This window comes from Lycorma delicatula, chromosome 3 (genome assembly GCF_047948215.1).
Source record: "Lycorma delicatula isolate Av1 chromosome 3, ASM4794821v1, whole genome shotgun sequence".
In the NCBI taxonomy this organism is placed as follows: domain Eukaryota; kingdom Metazoa; phylum Arthropoda; class Insecta; order Hemiptera; family Fulgoridae; genus Lycorma; species Lycorma delicatula.
This window is the reverse complement of record NC_134457.1, coordinates 119,836,314-119,859,446: the sequence shown is the minus strand read 5'-3', so window position 1 is coordinate 119,859,446 and position 23,133 is coordinate 119,836,314. Positions and strand designations below refer to the sequence as shown.

The 23,133-nt window shown below is 29.6% G+C and overlaps 1 protein-coding gene across 2 annotated transcripts in view; it reads left to right on the top strand.

Moving 5' to 3' along the window:
* Positions 1-23,133, top strand: part of LOC142321940 (ras-related and estrogen-regulated growth inhibitor-like) — a 167,338-nt gene that overhangs the window by 101,562 nt on the left and 42,643 nt on the right. For both annotated transcript variants that reach the window (XM_075360470.1, XM_075360471.1), the window contains exon 4: positions 4,696-4,775. In XM_075360470.1, the coding sequence (XP_075216585.1) occupies positions 4,696-4,775 (80 nt within the window). The remainder of the gene's footprint in view (positions 1-4,695; positions 4,776-23,133) is intronic.

Sequence of the window (23,133 nt, the reverse complement as noted above, 5' to 3'; positions counted from 1 at the left end):
TAACAGAGATGTACTTAAAATATAAAAGTCATGAAAATAATTTTAAAAATTATATACATAATTTTATTATCTAAAGAAGAATTTTAACTGATCACGAAAACGTGAACTTGTTGCTAAGAAATGATAATGGTAAATTTCGTCCGCTTGTAATAACTACGTCTACGGATGAAAATGCTGCAGGCAAAATTTTTCAAGTTTTATAAAGTTCAAATCGTACAACTGAGACATTAATTTCTGTATACTTCAACGCCCGCAACAGTTAATACAGTCGCCAGAAGTATCATATTTCATTGAACGTTGGTGTTTTTCGTAAAACAAGCTTTTACATCTCTTTTTGCATAATAAGACATCTATTAATTTTATACGCTTATCTTTTGTTTTTCTCTATATCACAAAGATATTTTTATTTAATAATTTTAACAGTTCTTGTATATTTAAAAGTTATTCTTTTTCTATTTAGAATCTTTAGATTTGTATTATGTAAATTGTAGATATAAAATGTCTGATATTTACCGGCACTTTTCTATAATGTAGCATTCCAAAGGGTTGAGCATTTTGTCATTGTAATGCGTAGTCATCAAGCCGTATAAATCACATGAAATAAAATATACTATACTCGTTTAGAATCTAGTAAGATTGTAATATTTTTTTTATTTGTATTCTTTTGTAGTATATTCTTTAAGACACGAGTACAAAAAAATCCCTATAACAAGTTGAAAATGTAGATCGATATACGTTTGTTTTTTCTTTTTCGTTTTCCTAAGAAGTAAATACTCCGTCGCGTAAAGAGAAAATTGATCGATGATTGGCGAAGAAAAGTCTCCTTTGAAGATGAGAACTACCCTCTTAAATATCTGATCTAAACTACTACACTTCTTTTATTAGTACTATTGATAGTCAGGTCCGACTAATTAACATTATGAGTTGTAGGAGTCTCCGAAAGAACATTTTAATAACGGGTCATAAAATTGTAACATTATCTTTTAAAAATCCCTTTTCATCTCTTTCTGTCAATTCTCGAGGATTCTGTCCCCCACATTTCGAATCTAATACCCTAAATTACCATTGTTTTCAAACATTTTCTTTCCCTTTAATTTTGATGCAAGAAATATTTGTAAAAAAAAAGAAAAATTATTCTTAAGTACTTTAATAAGAATTGAACATTATTTTTTGTCGCTCGACCTGTCCACTATTTTATTATTCATACTATAGGTGAAGTCCGAAGTTCAAAGAACTGTTTTCTTTACTAATTCTTTTTTATATAACAAAGAACAATGCTGTATAAGTTATATAATATAAATTGGTTGTAAAAAATAAAGTAAAATAAGCATTTAAGCTATTACGGAGTAGATAATCATAGGAAAGTAATGCCTTGAATCACACCACACCACACAAATCATTCCATACAATTTCTAATAAATAATCTGGGGTAATAAAAAAATTCTAGGAATAACAATTTTCGGTTAATATTCATAGAACAAGTATCACCGTTATTTTCTAATAAAACATTTAGACATTTATCCATAGAATGGTAGACGTAGATTTTTTATGTCTACCGTAGATTTATAAACCTACGTTTAAAATAGCATTTTTATTCATAAAAATAAATGTGCTTTTTTACTGATTACGTTGTATACTCATGAATTAATTTTTTAATAATTTAGGAAATTTTATTTTATTGTATAATTGAATAAGTACCCATAAAATCATTAGCTCTAAAAAAACGTACAGGGAAATTAGACAGAAAGCGTCAAACAATGGCTTTTGTTAAAGATTTTTTTTTAAAAGCATAAGTAAATCTTACTTATTTCTTATTTCAAGTATTAAACAATCGTGATAAATAGATATAAAGGAATCAGTAAAAAGAGAGCGATAAGTATAAAAGAAAAATATAAAGAGAAATTTATTTTTAATAAATAAATGTTTTTGTTTAATTTCTTTGTAGTGTTTAGTTTTTGCCTTTATTTTTTTAACGGTTCTTAAATATTTCGCTTTGATATCTTATTTCAACAATTTTTTAGCATATCTTTTTTTATAATTACTATATACTACATGTAATAACTTCAGAAATTTGATGTAAATCGCTGAATAATAAGCTGAATTTACCAAGTCACATGGCAAATAACAATTAGTATAGGCTTTCTTAAATCCTGAATATACTTAAACATTATCTCCAGACTTTAATAACTCTATAGTTGAACAAATAAGCTATGTTCTTCCTTAGGTTCGGAATATTTTATACATTGAAAGCAAATTTACAGGATGGAGTAATATAATCGAAATATATTACGCCCCATCCGAAACCAAATTACTCACATGAGGAAGTAATAAATTGGTATTATAAAAACAAGTGAAGTAATTTATTATATTTATGTATGCGGTTCACTATTTTTATTTCTTACAGGTTAAATTATTCTATGCATTTAACTTTTATTTTTACTGTTATATTATTTTAAATAAACCTCTGCGTTAATTTTTTTTAAATTACTTTTGGTTAGAAATTTTAAAAAAAGTTGTGATAGTTCTGTCGATGGAAATAGCCAGCGCCATTAGCTAAAGTTATCAAAGTACGTTTGCAAATAACAGTATTTATTCGACTTAGCAACAATAACAACTGAGAAATCTGAAAGATATACATTGTTTGAGTTTTCTCTGCCTTCGAAGTTAGATCTTTCCGAGATAAGGTCTTCATACAAAGCTTGGATACAACGTTTCTCCGAGAAAACAATGTTGATTTGAGGAAACTTCAGTGTAACTTTTTCTTTACTGGTAAAATATCTACTATACTGTCGATATTAATTTTTTCCTGAAATTACACTACTTCACACCAGGCTTCAGTCTCAATATTTATGCATTTCTAATGAAGTTATTACAACAGGTTAAGATTTCATAATGGTTATTAGATATATGGTCATATTGGTTATTAAAATGAGGAGAAAATTAAAAAAGGTTACCGTCAAAAGGATCTATCCCACCCACAACCCAAGAGAAAAAGGGAATAGCATCAACTCTTCCTCTACGGTATGCTCGAATAATGATAATCGTCTTTTTTCCTTGGAACTTCGTTTTTCTTTCAGTTTTAAGCCACGCCCAAACTTTATAGATTTGTCTCTCGGTTATTAACCAGATACACAACTAATATTTTTTCCGTAATTCAGGAAGATCAGGAGCGAATCCAGTAAGGTCGTCCAAAAAATTTAAAAATATTATCTGCAACAATAGAACCGAAAATATAAATTCATTATTTTCTGATAACAATAACAAAAACAACAACAATAATAATAATAATAAATAAATAATAATAATGAAATGCAGCGCTCTTTTTTTTTATTAATTATTCCTTCTTTCAATCTTACACCTAAAGTATTCATCAACAAACATAATTTTAACTATATACCCGCAGATAATTCTCATACTAGTTAGGCTTACAAACCATTACAATAACATGCAGGCATCATTCTCATAACATATAAATCACATGGAATATAATCAAGAATGCTCACCTTTCCTAAAGGATGATTGAATTTTCTGTGATCTGTCAACGTCTGTACCAACCAATTGATCATATTCAACCATTATTTGAATAATAATCCACCCCATTCAGTGGTGGAGGAAATGCCATGAAAGTGAACGACAAGGAGATAAGATATACATATATATATTTTTTCAGATAATCATAATTTTGTCTAAATGTTCTAAAAAAAAATTCCTTAACTCTAATTGTTTTAAACTATTGTATTAGAATTCATTATCCTCACACAAATTCTTTATAACTTTGAGCAATTCTTTCACCCATTTAAAATATGTTACCATAAATTGTTAAAGTAAATAAAAATCACGTGATAAACGATTATACTACTGCTGTAAAAACTTATATTTCCTAGTACTTTCAAAATCTATTTTTATCTATCTGTTCTTACTACAGTCGTCGCAGAACAATATGGCTAATCAAAGCTTAGGTTGCGTTCAACACAAACACTATATACTACGTGACGGAAAAAATATAACAACCAAGTTTTACGTTCTTTTCCAGATACTTGGAGATAAATATTACATTTAAAACTTGATTATAAAAGGTTATAGATAAAAAAAATTACCAATAATTTACCTAAAAAATTGATGCGCAAAATTTCTTTACCGTTGTATTTTAAGTTAATCTAGAATTTTTTATCTTGCGTAACTCCCACACCTTATATTACAAGGTTGCAGACAGCTGCTGCACCGTTTAATACTCGTACTGCCGTAAATACAGCAGTGTTTTACTTTATCTCTCAGAATAGAATATACAATACATTACGGCTTACAACATACTGATTTCACATCCGTGCAGTGCACTTGTAATATAAACACAAACTCACACGTACACGTATTTATATTAGTGTATTGTTATATTTATGGGCAGGTTATATCCATATTTTATTTCATAGCTATGTACCGTTCATTGTCTATGTGCATAGAGTAAAACTTGTCACAATACACCTCATCTCATCTTATTCTATGTCACGATTAACACGCATTATTCAAAGAAAATAAGTTTTAAGTCGTGTTATTTATGTCCGGGCTTCTATATTATTTTCCTATCGTATATTATTTATTATTTAGTATATACAATAACAATAATAATATTGTAAAAATGTTTAATTTCATAACGTTTAAATATTGTGATTAGCCTTGTAATTTTGTTCTGTTTAACAGATTTCCTATACCGTCACACGGTGTCATTTGATAGCGGTGTTAATATTGAAGTCGAGATACTGGATACTTGTAAATGCAAGGTAATAAAAATTTTTAAACATTTATAGTAATAATTTTGAATAGTTAAATATTTTCAGAAATATTACTAACTGAAGCAAAAATAATTTATTTAAAGTTTAAAAAGTGTAATCTAATTAATTTATATTTTTCAAATAAATTAATAATTAATATAATCCACCTTACCAGCACGTTGATACGTTCTCTAGATCATTCGGCTTACTTGGAAGCCATCATCAAAAGTAAGCCGAAAGATCTAGAGAACGTATCAACGCGCTGGTAAAGTGGATTATATTAATTATTAATTTATTTATTCATTTTTTATTTATTTTTATATCAGCGGTACCATGTTTGAGAAATTATATTATTCAATATCGTATGAAGTCGCAAGACAACCACTCATTCTATGTAATTTACAAGTTCTTTCAAATAAGCAAAAATGAGCTTAAAAACAGGATTAACCTTTGCTATTCATTCATCTTGGAGGAAGTCTCAAAATTAATAATACGAAATAATATACATGATAGAAAAATGTTTACAAAAATAATAAAAAAATAATTTAATGTCTTTAAATCAAAACGAGATAAATTAATTGAATTCGAAAATGATTTGCTTGGTGGTGAATATTATATTTTAAAAGTTTTAAGCTTGAAAGGTGGCTGGCAACGATGCTATTAAACTTTCCACCACATGCAAAGCATAAAATTTAACTCATCTTCATTGATATTCATTTTTAATCTAAACAAAACATTTTCTCAATTGTTTTGTCAGACAAGAAAAATATATAAAATTTCCACGGATTCAAATATATATATATATTAAGGAAGATTCATTACAATATATTATTAAAAATATTCTGTTATTAAAAAGAAACTTACATTTACTGAAAATGTTTTTAATTATTTAATATCTCCATGATAAATATTTTAAATTATTTTCAAACTGATAACACTATTCATAAAAACTAGAAAAAACAGTTTTCAAGACGATTGGTTAAAGTAGAAAAAAATTATAAAATGTTATCATACTATATTGTTCTGAGGGGCATCGTGTGCCTATATCTGCAATTAGGGTTGAAAATCGTTTCCGTCATGATAATGGAATTACATGGTTGTTTGAAAACAATTTTTTGTGTAATAACTCGAATTACGTATCAACTGAGTTGTCAGATTTCCACTGAAGAATTTAGCTTATCACTAGAAGGTACTTAGTTCATAAGTGATCATAAAATGTATATAAATGGCTTATTTAAAAACGTTTTTCTTCTCATTTCATCTACGAACATGATGAAAGGCCTTCGATTCATAATAAAATTTATTCCATTACTTAATTGCTGTTTATAAAAAGGAAATCAAGTATTCGATTTTTTCCCATTTTCTAATCTTTGTGGGTTCTTTTCTTTGTAAATGTTCTACTATTAACTTTAATAGCTTAACTGTGTTGTATTACCAACTCTAAATGCCTTTCCGTTTACTAGTAGATCAACAAGAAGGGGTTCAAGAATTACAAAAGTTGTAAGATCATACGATAATTGAGACGCTTAGTAAGTTCAATGCTACTGTTGGCGTTTAGAAATGCTAACAATAGCGTCTCTAAACTAATCTTCTCAAATGTCGAATATCGTCCAGCATAACTTTATAAAAACAAAGAGTTTCTAGTGTGATTCGATAATCGCTGATGATTATTTACAGTAATTTGAACCAACAGATTCCTTTAAGACGCTAAATCCTTGGTTTTGAAATTATTAATTTACTCACAAACGGCAACAAAACGAGCTAACAAAACTGTATCAAGGCGATGAAGAGAAAATAACGCCAAAATTCAAGCCACGCATATTCTGTATGTATTTTAAGTTATTTAACCATAAAGGTATTAGACGAAATAACTCGAGACGATAGTAAGTCACTTCTCAAAATACTAATGCCATTAGCTAGAACAACAAGGATTCCTTACCCGGTTTTTTAGGGCGATGAAGAACGTTTTAGGTAATCACTATTTTCATACTAATGTGGATTATATTTATCTGACCATCGTTTCATGATGACGAAATTATATCGATACCAGTATGGTGTCAATATAATTTCGTCATCATTTCGACCATTTGCGATATATTTTGCACCAGCAAAATCTCAATAATCGTTTGCTGTTCTGTAAAATAAATTTTGTAGTGAACTGATTTAATTAGAAGTGGTAGAGGTGAGTTTCGATTGGAAATGAGAATATACCGAAACATTTAAAATATTTGTCTGCAATGAAATGTCAAATACTGATAGAGTTTTTATTGGACTCATTTGGGGAATGTGTGTCGTGTGTATTTCATTAACCATTCATTATCCGATTTAGGATGTGTTATTACATTTCACTTTATTCTACAATGTTAAATTTTTTACGATCATTTAACGTTTGTATCATTTGTAAGCTATGTTTGTGTTAACTGTAAACTGGGTTTTCATTATTATTGTGTTAGCGTATTTTGTTTATTGAGTTTGAGTATTTTCTTTCTGTCCATAAAGTAGTTATTGATGTAGCTGTTATACCCTCATATTAACAGGAAATTAGTTATACGTGTAAATTGAAACGGCAGTCAAAGTTTCTAACTTCTATAATCTAAGGGAACCTGTTAATTAAATGTGATTTCCGTTACAGGTACTTGTCTCTTTCTCAAAGCATTTTAAATTTCAGGATTGTATCGTTTATAAGTTCTAGGTGTAACCGGAGTAACTGGGTTGTCAGAATATTGTTTTATAATTATCTTACTTTTAAATAGTCAAATCTGATTATTTTTTTAAAAGCGTTGTTGTAAGTATAGATGTTGACCGATTTGTCTGTTTAAAATTAAGATATTTATGAGATAATACCTAGAACTTACCTACCTAGAACTTATCAATGACTATCATCATGAAATATAAAATCCTTTGAGAAAAGGACAAATACAAATAATAGAAATAATATTTAATAAATACCGCAATCAGAATTTAGAAAATTCTGATTGCGGTTATAGTTTGTAAGTTTTACTAAAATGCTGTTAAGTATGAGTGTATAACTGCTACAGCAATAACTACTTTATTTATATTTTTTTTAAGAGATTCGTGCAAGGAGGTATTTACTTTTCCTTACCAAAATACGTAAGAGTAATCTTTCCAAAAAAAAAAAACAACTTCTGTTTTTATTTCATTGTGATCAAGATATTTTTATATAAGAATTTTTTAATATGAGAACCTAATTGTGTATTTCATAAAATTAAAATTATTGTAAATATTCTTTAATTTTTTTTTTTAAATAAAAAGACGAACAAATTACAATTATGTAGACTGATTTGAGATTGTAGAAAAAGGAACTGACAGTAATGTTGTTACTTAATCTATTACAATAAAAATGTTTACCTTGTAAAGGAATAAATTTTGATGAAAATAATAATCAGCATTAATGTTGAAATAATACATAACAATCTTTTATTGATCATTTTATAGACCATAATAATAATAATTTATTGTATTTTCAGTGATTACGACTCACAAGCGAACTTGTGATTATAAACGCGGGTGCGAGCGCACACACAAACATACATAAAACACATTAACAATATATAAAGAAGGTTCTTCGATACAAAGTAATTTTCGATTTTATTTAACTTGTATAAAATATTCAGTAATAAAAATAAAATTATTTATTCACGCAAAATTAAAAGGAAGAAATGAAATGTTACTAATAACACGTTATGCGATAGTCTTCATTTACTAACTTATTAAAATGAAAATACTAGTACTAAAATATTTATTTTAGAGAAATTTAGAAAAGATATTTATAATTACCTGTTGATTCACCCTACATTTTCTTTTCTACCTTTTCACTGGTTTATTGAAGTATTAACAGCGAGATCGAAATTTTCAAATGGTAGACCCAAAAATTGGAGATTTTAGATCTAAAATTATTTATAATCAAGTAACCGAATGAACTGACCAAGACTCAAGTGGATTGAAAGTATTAACTAAGGGCATTATCGTCAGTTTATAAATCGAATTAAATACTCCATTTTCTCTATTGCTTTCCGAGGATAGGTTTGTAGCAATTTATTGAAACTTTTAGGATGGCACATATCAATATCATTAAATGTAGTATAATATTAACATGAAACAGTTTAATCCGGTTTTAATTATTTTTCTTGTAAGGGGAATGTCTGGTTGTATTGGAAGAATCAATACATACAATAATCTATCTATCATGATAGGTACGGTTTTACTAAAATAACTTTGTACTGATCATTTTTAAATCATTTTTAAACATAAGGGAAATGAATTGCACATAAATGCGCTAGTTTACGTTTTCTGCAATTGGCTAACAAATTTATTAAAGTATTGTATAATTTTAAAAGAAATTGGGTAGAATGTTATTCAAAATAATCTGAATTTCATAATCACTTAAAACAACGATAAGGCCGAAACAAAGCCACTTCATATATGTTCAGAAAAGTATGATAGAAAAAAGATATTTTGTTACGCTGAGTAAATTGACATGTTGAAGAAATTACCACCGTATGTTATAATATTAAAAAAAACAGCATAAAAGTAAAACTTTCCTATGAAAAGTCGCAGTACAAAGAATAGGTTTCGATGGCTAACCGGTTGGTTCAGGATCGGGCAAAATGTTTCCGAGAATGGAGATCTGGAATTACTGTTTTAAAGTCAAGTATTCCAGTTTTGGAGACAATATGGACGCCAATTTTTCAGTCACTTGATTTGAATATACTGGCCGTTTTAAAACAAAATGAAGAGACTTTTCTACGAATTGGTCAGTGGAAATAAAAGCACGATAAAGTTCCTTCAAGCAAAATAAAAATTATGATTATATTTTTTAATTTGCGAGTGATTTGTAAAAGTACACCATTCCAGAATTAATTAAAACATTTTTTTTAATATATTCAAATGCTTTAGGTGGTATTGAGAATGATATTTTGAACTTTAGTGAAAGTGATACGCTTATTGGAGAAGAGGAAAGTTTTAATGACAGTGACTCAATTTCAATACATCAACGTATTAATTTATTAAAATTAATTAAAATATTTTTTGCACATACTACTTTTTCTTTTATTTCTCCGTTAAGTACTATCGCAGAAATTCCTGCTTCTTCAAAGCGGATTTTTTAAAAAAATAATAAATTAATTAAGAACATAGTTAAATTTTAAAATTGTAAAAATGAATGTTTACTATCTCGGTTATTGAAATAAAGTATATTATTATTATTATTCCACTACTATTGCAATCTACTAGTAGGTAAGGAAACTATTATTTTTTATCTAAATTTAATATTGAAGTGTACTGTAAATTTGAATAATGTAAATTACTCCCTTATTATTTCCCTAATAAGTCATCACAGTCACATTTAATTCGTAGATCATTTATATTTTTATTCCTATTTTTTCTATATAATTTTTATTGATTAAATTTTTTGGTTTTTTAAAATCAATATTGAATTCTAGGCTGTAAAATATAACATCTCTTTATTTTCTCTAATATTATCAGCATAATAAGATTTTTTTTGTATCTATATGTTAAATTTATAACAGCAGTCTCTAAAATTTTCATTTTAAATCTCTGAAAAAGTACCCAACAGAAACAAAAAAATCTGATGTGGACACCACAAAACTTCCTTGTAGGCCTATTAAATTATATATACACACTTTTTGCTGCACTTCATATAAACTTATTTCATTTGTAAGTGAGGTGCGATCCTTCAATCTACACTAATATTATAAAGAGGAAAGATTTGTTTGTTTGTTTGTATTGAATAGGCTCCGAAACTACTGGACCGATTTGAAAAATTCTTTTCCCATTAGAAGCCGACATTATCCCTGATGAACATAGGCTACTTTTTACCGCGTTATTTAAGCAACATATTTTAATTTTTCTATCTTTGTAATTCAGTAACTAGCAACTGTCCGTCGTCGTCGTGTCTCTCTTGACGCTCGCGTCTCCACCACCGCCTGCCACTGCTCACTCATCCCGCCCACACACCGCTCGGCTAGCTAGGCAGCAGCATGTGATCTAAGCGTCACTGTGGTGCGGGAGGGGAGTCAATGTCACAAAATAAAGTGCCGCGCGGCTCATTCGCGCGGTCGGCTTCCTACACGTTGTGTGCAATATCGAATATTTTTCCTTGAAAATATTTTCAATTTTTTATAATTTTTTAATAACCACTTCATATGCAGGCTAATTCCTGTTCAACATGTAAGCAAATAATTTAGTATTAGTTGCTGTAGTATTTAGTTTTTTTTATCATTTCAAAATGCCCAAAAGATTAAGATCTCAACTTTCTAGAAATAGTTTACAGGCTAGGGCAATAAAAATAATTTCAAGGGTATTTCATTTAAAGATTAAAAAATTCATAAAATTATTCACAAAAGATGAAATATTCGGCAAAGTGAAATGTTACATGGCAAGTGTGGAGTGGCAGAAGTGGGGTTTACCTCACTGTCATTTGCTGTTTTGGCTAGAAAGAAAAATCCAGCCAGACGAAATTGAAAGTATCATAGTTGCGGAACTGCCCAACCAACAAAACGACCCGATATTGTACGATATTGTGACTAAAAATATGGTGCACGGTCCATGCGGAGAGCATAACTTAACAGCACCATGTATGAAAAACGGTATCTGCACAAAAAAGTACCCTCGACGTTTCGTCAACGATACCCAAACCGGAGAGGACGGATATCCAGTTTATCGTCGTCGTGACGCCGAAAATGGAGGCCAGAGCGCTACGCTAAATATCAGAGGAAGTACTTTCTATATAGATAATAGGTGGATTGTCCCTTATTCTCCATTACTGTGTAGGATGTTTAACGCGCACATAAATATCGAGTACTACCACTCAGTTCAAGCCATCAAATATATTTGTAAATATATCAATAAAGGATCTGACCTAGTTACTTTTAGCGTCAAAAACCCAAACGATGAGGTGGAAAACTATGTAAATGGCCGGTACATAAGTACATCCGAAGCTTTTTGGCGAATTTTAGAATTTCCCATTCACGAGCGACATCCTACAGTCTTGCAGTTAGCCGTCCACTTATAAAACGGCCAAAGGGTGTATTTTACCGCAGAAACGGCTGAACAAGTGGCCCAAAACCCTGAACGACTGCAACAAATATCTTTTTTTTTTAAATGGGTACACCAACCGTGCGAAGCCGGGCCGGGCAGCTATATTCAATAAATTAAGTGATTTCGACGCGGACGAAGTCGCGGGTTTCAACTATGTATCATATAGTCGTTAATTTTTGCGAATCAATTTTCGCAATGAAGTACTATTTGTAACGAGTGAATAAATCCCACGCGGACGAAGTCCCGGGCCACGGCTAGTTCTTTAATAAAGTGGACAGTTACACAATTGTTGAAATATTAGTTTTTATTAACATCAAGTATTTATACAGTTATTAATTCCACAATCTTACATGAAATATTAGGATAGAATAAAAGTCCCTTTATTACTCGTATTACTAGATCAGGATTATTCGTATCTTCGTGAGTTACTGATAAACAGAAGTTTCAGATTTCTGGTGCGTTGTATAAATAAAATTTAATAATAATTAAATTATTCCGTTTAGTGAAGTCTTGTATTATTCAGTTTTTATTACTGGATTATTTGGTGAATATTAAAAAATAAAAAATAAATAAACATACAGGAAAAAAGATAACATGAAGAAGTATATCACAAAAAAAACAAGTAGATGAATATGAAGAGGAAGAAAATGTTAAGAATAAGGGGAGAATAAAAAAATTAAGAGAAGTTGATAAAGATAAAGAAAACATTAAGACCAAGGAAAGAATAAAAATATTAAGGAAGGATGATTAGTATAAAGGAGAGAAAATTTGAAAACTAGAGAACGTGTACACAAATTAAGATCAAAACAATTATATCAAACCAAAGAGCGATTAAATAGTTGGCAAGAAAACACAAATAAACGAAATGATAATCAACTCCGACTTAAGGAGAATATTTTCCGACAATCAGAGGAGTAGTAATGAACTAAGAAATAAGAATTTTTTGCAATTTGTTTACGATCGAGCATGTATGCCGCAGTCCATATGTTGTTCTTGTAACGGTCTATTTTTCAGTCTCTCTGTAGTTAACTTTAATGTAGATAAAATTAAAAAGAAATTCCAGAATAATTAAATAAAATTAAACAGAAATTAAACTAGAAAATCCAAAAATAATACGATTTTCAATTAATATTAAATAATCAGATGTTTCAACAAATATTACATATACACATATGTAATAATACCTATTAAATTATATATACACATTTTTAAAAGTACATAAAATTTTATTTCACTAATAACTTCTGATTTTTTTTCATATTTTCATACAATTTTATTTTTTCAAATCTTTTACAATCACGGGTTAATAATTATTAATAAATCAATATATTTAAATAAAAAAATAATAAAAAAATGAATTTAAAAAATTAATTAAAGAAGGTTAAAAAAAGATATGAAATCTGATTCGAACCGATGTTTCTTACCCTTGTAAGATCCAAATATTTCATTAATTAAAATTTTATTTGACTGTAACTCTAGAACCAATGAAAATCAGTACCACTTATGATATATCGTTGAAAAGCTCTCAATGAGGGCTTATTACTGCAGTTAAGAAAAATACCAAATTCCAAATTTTTGAATGTTGGGCTTTTTTAGACACTTTTGGTTCAGTCAATTGCAATCAAAAGGAGAGGTGTACAGCAATCCTAAATCCAAAATTTCAACATCCTACGACTAATCGTTTTTGAGTTATGTGAGGTGCATATGTACGTACGGACGTACAGACGTCACGCCGAAACTAGTCAAAATGAATTCAGGGATGTTCAAAATGGATATTTCCGTTGAAATCTGTAAACCAAAATTTTTCGCTATCACAATACTTCCTTTACTTCGTACAAGGAAGTAAAAAGAAAAAACAATAAATGAAAAACTGATTAAATAATTTTAACTAATTAATATATTCTGCTGCTACGATATTTTTTTAAACTTATTAATATCAACATATTTACGTGATTAACAGATTATTGGCAAGTAAAAGTATTTGTTCATGTTTGCTTATTATTTTTATTATGTTATAAAATATTCGTTTATTTATTTTGTATGGAATGAATATTATTAAAAGAAAATATTATTTGACAGGTTGAATATGATACACGCATTACAAGGTTAAATATAATAGATTAACGAATATGTTGTTTTTATTCCAAAAGCTGAAAATTAATCTTCGCCGTCACGAAGAAGCAAGTTAGTACAAAATAAGTTCGTAAAATTTAGTTACAAAGAAATTCCATAAATAAACTACGAAATTAAATAAAAGCAAAGGTCTATTAATGCTCTTTTTTCCTAACGACTAAAAATATTAAACCCTAAAATTTAAAGAGGCACAATATTTTCATATATATATATATATATTTATACAGTACAGATAATAATAATGAGGTTTTAGTTTGTTAGAATACCTATGAGGTGTGCAGTGTTGATTTAAAGCTACGAGTGGAATCAAAGTACAAAAAAAAAGTTTTATTTTTACGTAGACGATCGTAGATTGATTCCTTATCTCTCCGCTTAACAGCGACACTAGCAAAGTAGTGACTTCTAAACATAATGACTTCTGTGTTCTGCAGTGCTAAATGTGAGTCCGTAATTATAATTCAACATGCGTTACATGGAAAGTTTAATTATGATCTTCCGAGTGACAAAATGCGACGATGGTATAATCATTTTGAAACGACCGGATATCTGTGTCCTCGGACAACTGAGGATGACTGAAGAAAACGTTGAACGTGTCAGGGAGTCTTTCCTGCACAGTACTAAACGTTTGTTCGGTAGGACAGCCGCGAACTAACACTGCTGATTAGTGTGAAATATTATCAGGAAATGCTTACATATGCGACCGTACTGTTTACAGCTATTCGATCGAAATATTGGACCAGAGAATTTTATTTCGTAAGATGGCCCCTCACTTGCATAACTCTGTACGGGATTGGTTGAATGAATTTTTTCCCCAACCGCTGGATTGATCTGCGTAGACCCGACGACTGAGCTTTTTTTGCGGTGGTCTCCGAAGTCACCCGATCTAATTCCATGTGATTTTTTCCTTTGGGGTTTTGTAAAGAATTTTGTGATGTGCATTCATTACCTATGATATATTCGATTTGAGACACAGGATTGATGACCTATTGTTTCTATTACTCTAGACATGCTTGTTAAAGTATGAAACGAACTCTTCTATAGGTTGGATGTGTATTACGTGACCAAAGATACTTTACATTAAACACGTAGGGAAAGAGCGTAAGAGTTATTGTTTCATTTATTTTTTGTGATTTATTACTGGAAGTCAAAGGTAAGAGACATTAAATACCTTTAAAACCTCGATACTCTTTTTTATACACGTACACTCTCATTTTCTCTCTTTCTCACTCTCTCTGTATGTATATATAAATATATATATATATATATATATATATATATATATATATAACATTTATTACTTTTAAATTTAATAAGTTTTTCTCTAGTATGTATCAAATTACTATTTAATATATTTTTTGATTATGTAAAAAAAAGTAATATCTGTTTTTCTTATGCAATAATATTATTTTAATAGTGAATTTTTATGGTTAAAAAAGTGAAATTAAAAATTTTTTAAAACCCATGACGAGAAAACCTTAGAAAACGTGAAATAATTAAAAAACTGTATTTTTAAACATTATGATATTTTGTTTTTAAGACAATAAAATTTAAGATTTTGATGAACCGTCGTGGGTGACCATGATGATAACTAAAGCTTATCTATGCAGTCTACGGGTCACGTACGACGGTCAATCAAAATCTACAATTTTTATTTTACATAAATTTTTTCACAGAGGATTATAAGGTAAAAATCAGTTATTTAATTATTTCATATTTTTTATGGTTTTTCGTTGTGGGTTTTTAAAATTTTTAATTTCATTTTTTATTTATTACTTTTTAAAGATTAGTAGGCCTATGCCCAACAGTGGAACGTTTATAGGCTGATGATGATGAAAGTTGAGTACACTTGACCAGCGCAAATTATTTAATAATCCACACAATAATGTAGCCTTGCTGGAGTTAGAAAGACTTAGAAACATTCAAAAGTCGTTTTCAAGAAATATATCTACTGCAGCGCCCACTGGCGGCTTATAACCGTAAAACTAATCTAAGAATCTGCTCAGAGGTGATACCTGTGTAATCCAAAAAACCGCATTAAAATCGGCCCAGCCATTTTAGAGAAACACATCTACGGTAGCGCCCCCTGGTGGCCTATAACCGTAAAACATGTCTAAGAACCTGCTCTGAAGCGATACCTACGTAATGCAAAAAACCGAATCGAAATCGATCCCGTAGTTTTTGAGGTAATAGACATACACAAACACACACACACACAACTTCTTACTCTAACGCATATACAGTTTCGTCGTGGGTAAAAATAGAATTTTAAATAAACAATTAATTTGGACTAGCTATAACCTTCAAAACAACCGGAATTAGTAAAATTTCCTGTAGCTTACACCCTTGATAGCGACCTTGATTTCTTTGTTTTTTAGCCACCGGAACCACCATATGATATTACTTCAGAGGATGAATGAGAATGATATGTATGAATGTAGTGTAGTCTTGTGCAGTCTCAGGTCGACCGCTCCGGAAAAGTGTGGTTAATTGAAACCCAACTACCAAAGAACACCGGTATCCACGATCTAGTATTCAAATCCGTATAAAAGTAACTACTAGCTTTACTACGATTTGAACAACTCTCAACTTCGAGATCAGCTGATTTGCAATGACGAGTTAACTAATCAATAGACCACCCCGGTGGGCAATAGCGACATTTGTAAAATGTTTAACTATTCGTACCGAAAATAACAAATCTATTGAATATTAGTTATAATATGTATATAATTCGTAAAATTGTTAAAATGTAAAGGATTATTTTTATAAAGGATTAAATCTTTTTAACCTGAATTGTTTCAGTACCAAATCACTGATAAAGAAAATATTGAAGTATGAAAGTACCGCTTTCAAGTATGACGGCCCAAACCTTTCGCTAATGGTCTCCCATTAAACCCTTTCTTTCTTTCTGTCAGGGCTAAAAGAATAATTCAGTAATCCAGCAGCATTTTGTAGAGATCTATTTAATTATTCGAAAGTTATCATTTTATAACAGTACATAGTTGCAAAATATCGAGACGGCTAACTTGTTGCTTCTCTCGGTAAAAATAGAAATCCGACCGGATAAGATATATCAGTTTTCATTTAGCTGATAGATATACATAACGTTCTAACTGCTAGATCATGTAGGTCGGTAGTAAAGTATTATAAAAAACAGTTTAACTTTTTAAGGAGAAAACTATGTTAAAACGATGTAAATGTTTTAAAAAAATAAAATGTTTTTCTGATTGTTAAAATATTTAAAACGGTAATTAAATTATAACCGAATTTTTATGTAGCCTAAAATATAACTTTAATATACACATATGATATATAAATTTACACTTAATGTTTTATTTTACTATAGACTTTCTAACAGTACGTTTCCGGCCCACTTACCTTAGAAGATGACATTAAACTTTCATTTTTCATATGGCACATACACACACGCACATAGGCACTAATATAAATATTCAATCCTTAACACATTCTCTCACGTCATATAATAATAAATATCATTTAGAATTGTCGTTCATTAAACGGCCAAACACTGGTATATTGTATATACTGTAAATGTATATCTTATTTGAAGCACTTAAGATGGATTGTTGTAAACGGATATCGGAAAGTAAAATCTTAAGTCTAATCGAACGGTCTCAGTGTGAAACAATGCAGGTCATTTATCTTTCGCCATTGTGGCATAACAGCTTTAAAAAATGATCTAGCATCAGTGTCTCATTTAATAAAAATATGGTTTTTTAGCGGCTTATTCTTTTTTAATTTTTCGTTAAAAAACAAAATAATTAAACAGTAATAATAATAGTCAAAAATGTAATGAAATCATTTAAGATAACCACAAAAAACAGTAATTTTTTTAATTTTTTTGTTAACTCATGGATTATACTAAGCAAATATATTTTTGTTAATATAAATTAAATAATATACATTAAAAAAATACATTAAATAATATACATAAAAAGTTGGTAACAAAATTAATCTGTCTTTAAATAATCTTTGTGCAAGTACTTATTTTGCCATTAACTTATCTAAGGTGAATATAAATTGACCGAAGAACCGATAAACGAGGTATATGTGATTAAAATCAGTAATTAAAAATAATTTTTTGTAAAAATTATCGTATGTCTGTACAACATTCATAAGTTGCGTCGAACTAGTGTACATACTGCATTGCTCCTCGGCATTTTAAGGAGTTCTATAAATTTTTCGTATTATATTATCTGTTTCGATCAGTTTTATAGCTTCATTTCATGTAAAGTATTGAAATAGAAGAGACATCAATCAAAATAACTTTCTTTGAGAACAGTGATGTTCACTTATAGTCTCTTTAATGAATAAAATAAAGTTCTCATTAATAAGACCGAATCACCTGTATTTCGTTGAATTTGATATACCTATGTACAACAGTTTATTCAGCTTTATAATAAAAGCAACGGAAACTTCTTTGCTGTCGCTTTTCTCAGCGAACTTGGCACGAAATGCTTGTCGGTTTTTATAATGACTGAACCGTTTTCCAGAAGGAATTGTTTTTCATATCAGAACACATAGTTGTATGTGACAATTTACAAACGAAAATAAAGGAACAATTAAAATATAGACATCCAAAATAAATAAATGTACGCAGCGTTATTAGTGGGACAATAATGATTATTGAGTGATTTGAATTGTTCATTACAAAGCCATAATTTGAACCGATGTGATTGTTATAATGTCATTTTTTCTCCGCTCAGTGTCGTTTGGTTACGGTGGAATGATGACAGAACCGGGTTGGTCTAGTGGTTAACGCGTCTTCCCAAATCAGCTGATTTGGAAGTCGAGAGTTACAGCGTTCAAGTCCTAGTAAAGCCAGTTATTTTTACACGGATTTGAATACTAGATCGTGGATACCGGTGCTCTTTGGTGGTTGGGTTTCAATTAACCACACATCTCAGGAACGGTCAAACTGAGAATGTACAAGACTACACTTCATTTACACTCATACATATCATCCTCATTCATCCTCTGAAGAATTATCTAAACGGTAGTTACCGGAGGCTAAACAGGATAAAGAAAGAAAGGAATGATGACAGAAAGCACATCGAAGGTTTGCCGTAAAAGTATTTTATAAAAATTGATTATTATAAAATTGCAGACAGTTTTCCAGAGCGAATCACCTTCCCTTAGAGGAAATCACGTTCCTATAGAATATACAACGTATTTCATAGCAAGACTTTATGTCAATTGGTTTGTTTCACAGCATTTTGATCCTTAGATTAAACTTTTATATGTTCATGAAATTGAAAACACCTCCAAAAATTAAAAACTGTGAAATAGAAATTGAAATTGGTGGTTTAGAGATTGAAAACACGTGATGTTAATGAAAGTTATTTTTTCTGAACAGTTTCTAACAAAATGGGATGAAGACTAAAATTTCCTTAAACATCTTTGGTCGTCTGATGAACCAGATCTAATATGTTTATTAATTTTCCGTTTTCGAACGTCATCCTTAATTTATCTAAAGTGATGACTAAAAAAAAGGACAGATATTATCTGGATTTCTTTTCCAAATCCAAAAGCAATTGATATTTTCTGTCCACTTTTTATATAAGTAGTTTTCTTTATCACAGTAAATTATGATTGCAATTACAATCAAATAGAATCATGAACTATTTTTTTCTATATTTCTACATTTATTCTATTATTATATTCCATTACCTCTAAAAAATGCAGTACAAAGCTTCTTCGAAGCGTTACTTCTGTACGTTGAATCAGATTGTAAACAAATTAAATTACCAAACATAAAAACGAACATAATATATATGATAATAAAACCATTATTATCATTAAAAATAATTTTAGGTTGTAAACAATATCGATGATCTTGATGTAAAATAAGTTTTAAGAATTCTTTATTTAGCTATTATAATAAACATAATTTGTTTTCAATATTATACTCCTACTTTAAATTACGCTTCTTTACTTAAGGACCCTTGATGAATTGCCGTACGTTGTAACCATCTACTAAAAATAATTACTGCAACCTTGACAATAAAATGTTAACCTGGTAATGAAGTTAATTTATTTGTTTATTTAATTTATTGTCTAACGTAGTATTTATGTTAAAGAACTAATATATCCACTATTATACGTCACAGTCAAAAATGTTCAATGTATCGGCGAATATGTCATTTAGATGTAGATTTGTTTAAATTTATAAATTTCAACGAGGAATCTTCCACCAACTCCTAAAAAAGAGGTGATAGTACATTGAAAAGAGGTAAATGCTAGTACATTGAGGGGAGTTATATTCTACTTTAAAGAATTGAATTTCTCTTCTACTTCTGGCATAAAAAAATAATGTTTTAAAAAAGTTTTGTACGGTTACATCCAGTAGGCCAGATTGTTTATAATCAATTAAATCAGGATAAAATATTAAGGAGAAACAAAAGTACTTTTTTCAGCAGATATTAATCATTAATCTAAATTAAAATATTCTTTGAAAAATTGATAAAAACAGCTACTAAAATAAATTGATTTCAATAATTCGGTACGATGTACAATAATACTCGAAAGCAAACTTATATTAAAAGTTGTCTTTTCTGTGTTTGTGTGTCTTGAGGTAGAATTGTAAAAAATTTCTGAATGCTTATACATTAAATAATATGATAAGTAAATATTTAAGTATTTACATAGTTAATCTCACTAAAGCAAGTTTCATTTCAAACAATTGGAACAATAGAGTAAATATCATTTTACTATCATAAAAAGCGTAAAAGAATCCATTTATTATTAGACTTTTAAAGAAGACTAAAAATTTTAATAATCTATTATAAAATTAATTTTCAATATTTTTTTAATTAGCTTTGAATCTACAATATATATATATATATATATTTTTTTTTCATCGATGAAGTAATGAAAGAAAGGATAATAAATTCCTTTGTATATTTTTTGTTAATGTTTTGATAGAGCTTACCCTAATTTTTTTCTCTGTTTAGCCTCTGGAACTACCGTCAGGATTACTTTAGAGGATGAATGAGGATGATATGTATGAGTGTAGGTGAAGTATAGTCTTATACAGTCTCAGGTCGATCATTTTTGAGATGTGTGGTTAATTGAAACCCAACCACCAAAGAACATCGGTATCCACGATCTGGTATTCAAATCCGTATAAAAGTAACTGCCTTTACTAGGGTTTGAACCTTAGAACTCTCGACTTCGAAATCAGCTGTTTTGCGAAGACACATTCACCACTAGACCAACCTGGTGGGCTAATAGAGCTTACCTAAAGTCATTGTATCATACTATCTCTTAAAATTGTCATATTGTGTATATGTATATATATATATATTGTATTGATTTCCATAGTGAGCACAAATATATATATATATATGTGTGTGTGTGTGTGTGTGTGTGTGTGTGTGTGTGTGTGTGTGTGTGTGCCGGATCCTTGCCAGGAATCGAACCCAGGACCTTCAATTTAGTACTCAGAGATGCTATTAAAAATAGTGTTTGCTGTATACTAATCCTAAAATTAACTACGTAATCGATACTAAAATGAAAGTCTGCCAGTCGACCAGTTAGGGCATCTTCCTTGACTTCCCATACACTTTTTGTTAAACTCATCTGACATGTTCCTTAATCTGTTTCCTCGAACTTAGAATGTATAAAATTTTAAAAATGTAGGATCGATTTCTGACCACCCCTGTTGGTCAAAAACTGTTATTTTATTACTCCTGATAATTTTATGAATTTTGTATTAGTAAAATTGTAAGTTCAAAATTTAATCCCCCTAGAAGTTCTAACATGTTTTAGAACTTAAAACAGCAGTTAAAACATTTTATTTCATTTCAGGTTACTGTTATTCTGCTCACTATGGAGAGTCAACACCTAAATAAAATATTTATTGTGTATAATCTATTATGTAAGAAGAATTAAAAAAGTATTTTTTTCTTTGATGATGGGTTTTTTTAGATAAATAACTTTTAATTATTGGTTATCATGTTCTCTTAGCATCGGTATAAACATAAAATTATTCAAATTTCGAGTGACTCAAACCTGATATTTCATCCTGAAAATTGCAAACTTTTAAACGTTCTATAAATCGTCTCAAACTAATTTCAAGTATATAATATGGGCTGGAAAAGTCGAATGCCCGTCTCACCCGTCAATCTACTTTAATTTAAAATATTTTATTTAAAACATGGAAACTTACGATTATAAAAATAATCTATCTTATTGTAATTACAAGTAGATAAAAATCGTGCCTGTCCCGTGCCAATTAACAAATATTTAATTCTGATTAATTAATTCTACAACAAGGATTACAGTTTGGTAACCAATAATCTGTTCTTTCTATATTCGTCTAATTGACTAAACTAGGATGGTATACCTTATTTTTATAAACATATATGAAGCAAGTACAACTTAATATTTTAACTGGAACAAGTAATGAATTGTAATTAATTCAGCTTGACAAATGAGAGGGACAGTTGTCTCTTTTTGTTCAGACAGTCTGGTTCAACTTAGCTTGAGACTACCTTTAAAATTGGTATTCTCTTCAGCCTCATTCACTTAATTTTTTACTTATGAAGCAGATTTTATTTCAGTAACATTGTCGAAACACAATTTTCTTTTCAGTGATTTCAAGCGATTAAATTTAAATCTATTCTAATGTCTTTATAAATTATATTAATTAACTTATAAAAAAATATTTTCTAATCCATTTTAATAATTTTAGTGATTAATTCCGTGATAATTTCGATAAAATAAAAAATTAAATTAATATTAATTAATTTATTCCCGCCGAAACTCAGTCTTTTAGCTTAGGGGCTCAAGAGTCCCAGCACTTCTCACACCACCCACCCGTGCAAGCAGGGGCGAACGACCGCTCCGTACGAAGCTGTCCCTCACCCCCTCGCTTCCCGATATTTCATTTGCAGTATTCCCGACACAAAATCCGTCACAGTGTCGAAGTCTATCAAACTGCGTTAACATCATTCCAACGATGGTCCTCACCTCGAGATGCCCAGTTACGGCAGTATAGTCGCGGCGTTCCTCGTCCCACCGCGAGCACAAGAATACCACGGGTTCCGCCGTGTCTAACTCCCCACAGCAGGGGCAGAAAGGGTCTTCAACTCTTCCTCGTCCACACAGGTATGAACGAAAGACCCGATGGCCG